The 4,330-nt window shown below is 42.0% G+C and overlaps 1 protein-coding gene across 1 annotated transcript in view; it reads left to right on the top strand.

The window, feature by feature from the left end:
* The window catches only part of DRG1 (developmentally regulated GTP binding protein 1), a 38,942-nt gene that overhangs the window by 30,115 nt on the left and 4,497 nt on the right, over nt 1-4,330 (top strand). Inside the window, exons 7-8 of the mRNA XM_011979020.1 lie at nt 2,099-2,269; nt 2,538-2,660. Of these exons, the coding sequence (XP_011834410.1) occupies nt 2,099-2,269; nt 2,538-2,660 (294 nt within the window). The remainder of the gene's footprint in view (nt 1-2,098; nt 2,270-2,537; nt 2,661-4,330) is intronic.

Raw genomic sequence — 4,330 nt, 5'->3', positions numbered from 1 at the left:
TTTTTTTTGTGAGACAAGTATCTCACTCTGTCACCCAGGTTGGAGTATAGTGGCATGATCTTGGCTCACTGCAACCTCCACCTCCTGGGTTCAACCGATTCTTTTGCCTCAGCCTCCTGAGTAGCTCGGATTACAGGTGCCTGCCACCACGTCTGGCTAATGTTTTGTATTTTCAGTAGAGATGGGGTTTCACCATGTTGGCCAGGCTGTTCTTGAACTCCTGACCTCAGGTGATCTACCTGCCTCAGCTTCCCAAAGTGCTGGGATTACAGGTATGAGCCGCTGTGCCTGGCCCCCGCCCCCTGGTTTTGTGTTTTTTTTTTGGAGTCTTGCTCGGTCGCCCAGGCTGGAGTGCAGTGGCATGATCTTGGCTCACTGCAACCTCTGCCGCCAGGGTTCAAGCACTTCCACTGCCTCATCCTCCCGAGTAGCTGGGACTGCAGGCGTCCGCCACCACACCTGGCTAATTTTTGTATTTTTAGTAGAGATGGGGTTTCTCCATGTTAGCCAGGCTGGTCTCTAACCTCAGGCAGTCTGCCTGCCTCTGCCTCCCAAAGTGCTGGAATTACAGGCATGAGCCACCATGCCTGCTGGCTTTGGTTTCTTTAGCTCTAAACTGAGGGATTCGTTTTGATTTCTGACATCCTCCTTGCTTTTAAATTTAATTGTGATGGTCATATTCCGCATTTCAGTTTTTTTCTTTTATAACCTCCTCCTATGAAATTCTCCATTTCAGTTACTTGCTGTAAACTAAGCTGCCCCCTAATCTTTGTCATGTGATAGTTGAAGAGAGTAGTAGGTGAGTCTGCTCTTCCAGAATTAATCCACCTGAGAAGTTCTATAGGCTGTGTCCTACAGAAGTCTGAGCCAGCCAGGCTGTGTCTGTTTTCTCCATCCTAAGAGTATGTAGCTGAGTATCTATTTCATGATACATTACTTTTTTTTTTTTTTTTTTGAGACAGGGTCACGCTCTTGTCGCCCAGGCTGTAGTGCAGTGGTGTGATCACGGCTCACCACAGCCTTGAACTCCGGGCTCAATCCATCCTCCCACCTCAAACTCCTGAGTAGCTGGGACTATGGGCGTGTACCACCAAGCCAAGCTAATTTTTGTATTTTTTATAGAGATGTTGTTTCCTCACCTTGCCAAGACTGGTCTTGAACTCCTGGGCTCAAGCAATCTGCCTGCCTTGGCCTCCCAACGTGTTGGGATTATAGGCATAAGACACTATGCCCAGCCCATTAATATTATTGAGACTTGAATAAGTTAAGTCACTGTTAAAATTACTTGTAGCATTTGCATGTAATATTTTTAGTTCTCGTAGTCATTTGTTCCTGTATGTTGGATGAACGTATTTACTCCTCATTTGAAAACAAACAGAAGCCAGTGTTTTCAGTTAGGCATTTTACAAGTGAGGCAGTTAAACCGTGAGAAGTTGTGGCTTGCCTAATTATTAGTAACCTTAGCTGTCATATTCATTGGACACTAGGAATATGACATTGGTAGATGTGATATCATTTTTACCAATAAATATTATTTATTGTACCAATAAATAAAACATTTTTTAGTCTTTAAATATAAATTATGTTTTAAAACAGCCATGTAGGAAACTGACTCAGAGGTTAAGTGACTTTCCTAGGGACACATAACATCACCTCTTTATATCCACAGAGGATTGCTTCCAGGACCCCTTGCAGATGATGAAACCTGCAGATGCTCAAGGCCCTTATATAAAATGGTATAGTACAGCTGACCCTCCGTGTCTGTGGGTTTTGATCTGCAGTTGGTTAAATTTAAGGATGCAAAACCTGCATATATGGAGGGCCAACTGGGATTAGAATCAGTCTGAGCGCTTCAAAGCTTGTGTTCTTTCCACTGCAGTATGCTTTCCCAGCAGTTATCTTTGTGTCTGGTACTAGGGCCTGACTTTTGTTACTTTTCAACCCATAGTTCACTTTTTCTTTTTTCTTTTTCTGGCTGATCTGCTACTTACGATTCCTCTTGAGAGCGCCAGTTGGGTCTGGGTGAGGGTGTGCTGTTCAACAGTCTGACAGTTTTGTCAACAACTCCAGACTAATACCTGTTTTTCTTCAACTTCTGTAGAGTTTATATCCCCTGTATCTATGTGTTAAATAAGATTGACCAAATCTCCATTGAGGAATTGGATATCATCTATAAGGTGCCTCACTGTGTACCCATCTCTGCCCATCACCGCTGGAATTTTGATGACCTATTGGAAAAGATCTGGGACTATCTGAAACTAGTGAGAATGTAAGTCTTTGTGGATAGGGTAATGTTGCTGTACAAATTAAACCAGACCGTCCTAAGATGACTTTCTGGAGCTCATTAACAAAATCTGGCTCTTTTTGAAAATATAAGTAAATTGGTTCCTATTATCTACTAGGTCATATTGAGGACACTTTTTCCCTCAGGTTGGAGGTTGTCCTGGTCTTATGTCAGGGGTGATGGAGGGTTGCTATACATTCAACACATGAGATATTCTAAGAAGGTGGTAATCTTTATGCCCTCTCTTTTCTAGTTACACCAAACCCAAAGGCCAATTACCAGATTACACATCCCCAGTGGTACTTCCTTACTCCAGGACCACAGTGGAGGATTTCTGCATGAAGATTCACAAAAATCTTATCAAAGAATTTAAATAGTAAGTATCATGGGCATGTGGTCCCTCCTTTTTCCTATAAGTTACCAGTTTCACTAACTAGTAACTCATAGGATGGCATTTTTAAAAAGAAGGCAGGAAGGAGGCTACTGAAATGTTTGCTTGGCTGGAACTCTGCAGTGTCTTCTTAAAACCGTGCCTAATTAGAATAGGAAGAGCTCTAGAAACCTCTTTAGGTCAGGAAACCTGATGACACAAACAGCCCTGACCTTCCCTCATTATTTCATCTTCCTCTTGGCAAACACAAATATTAATAATTCCTGCCAATGTCACACTGGCCTCTACTGGGTACTGAGCCCCCTTCTAAACCTTAAACATGGGCAAAACCTCCCTAATCTCTCGTATTTTTCACTGATGACACAGGCTGAAAAAAGAATTACTTTATTTCTGAGACAGGGTCTTGGTGTTGCCTTGGCTGAAGTGAGTGGTGCGATCATAGCTCACTGGAGCCTCAATCTTCTGGGCTCAAGCAGTCCTCCTGCCTCAGCCTCCTGAGTAGCTGGGACTACAGGTGCACACCACTATACCCAGCTAATTTTTCATTTTTTATTTTTTGAGATAGTCTCGCTCTTATTGCCCAGGCTGGAGTGTAATGGTGTGATCTTGGCTTACTGCAGCTTCTTCCCGGGTTCAAGTGATTCTCCCACCTCAGCTGCCTCCCAAGTAGCTGGGATTACAGGCATGTGCCACCACACCCAGCTCATTTTGTATTTTCAGTAGAGACAGGGTTTCTCCATGTTGGTCAGGCTGGTCTTGAACTCTTGACCTCAGCCCTGCAAAGTGCTGGGATTACAGGCATGAGCCACCGTGCCTGGCCTTAAAAAATTTTTACTAGAGACGAGGTCTTGTTTTGTTTCCCAGGCTGGTCTTGAATTCCTGAGCTCGAGAGAGTCACCTGCTTCAGCCTCCCAAAGTGTTAGGATTATAGGTGTGAGCCACTATGCCCAGCATATTAATTTTTTATTTTGAACTTATTGTAGACTTACAGCAAAGTTGCAGATATAGCACAAAGAGTTTCCTTTTATCTCTCACCCCACTTCTAATGTTAACAGCTCACATTACTATAAAATTATCAAAAACAGGAAATAAGCATTGGTATGATGTTGTTAACTATAGACCTTATTTGAATTTTATCACTTTTTCTTTTACTAGTGTCTATTTTGTGTTCTAGGAACCTGTGTGGCATCTAGTTGTTACTTGTTTGTAGTCTTTGTATTCTAGTTTACCAGTAATATTTCCTTAGACTTTCACTGTCATTGATGACCTTGATGCTTTTGAAGAGTGTTCACTAGTTATTTGATTGAATGTTCCTTATTTTGAGTTTGTCCAGTGTTCTCTTATGATTGAAATGAGATTATGTATTTTTGGTAAGAATACCACAAAAATAATGATGTGTTCTTCTCGGTGTATCATTACATGAGATTCATGATGTTGATATACCTTACTGATGATAATATTCACATTGATTACTTGGTTATGTTGGTGTAGGGTGGGTTTCTCAGCTGTGAAGGTAGTATTTTTCTCTCCGTATTTGATAAGTATCTTGGGGTACTTTTGAGACTGTGAAAGTCCTGTTTATCTTCAAATTTTTGCCTGCTGATATTAGCATCTACTGGTGAGGCTTGTCTGTGACATTTATGGCTATGGTGTTT

This window comes from Mandrillus leucophaeus, unplaced genomic scaffold (assembly GCF_000951045.1).
Source record: "Mandrillus leucophaeus isolate KB7577 unplaced genomic scaffold, Mleu.le_1.0 Scaffold2, whole genome shotgun sequence".
Classification (NCBI taxonomy): domain Eukaryota; kingdom Metazoa; phylum Chordata; class Mammalia; order Primates; family Cercopithecidae; genus Mandrillus; species Mandrillus leucophaeus.
Note: the sequence above shows the minus strand (reverse complement) of the source record. Positions and strands in the feature narration are given on the sequence as shown.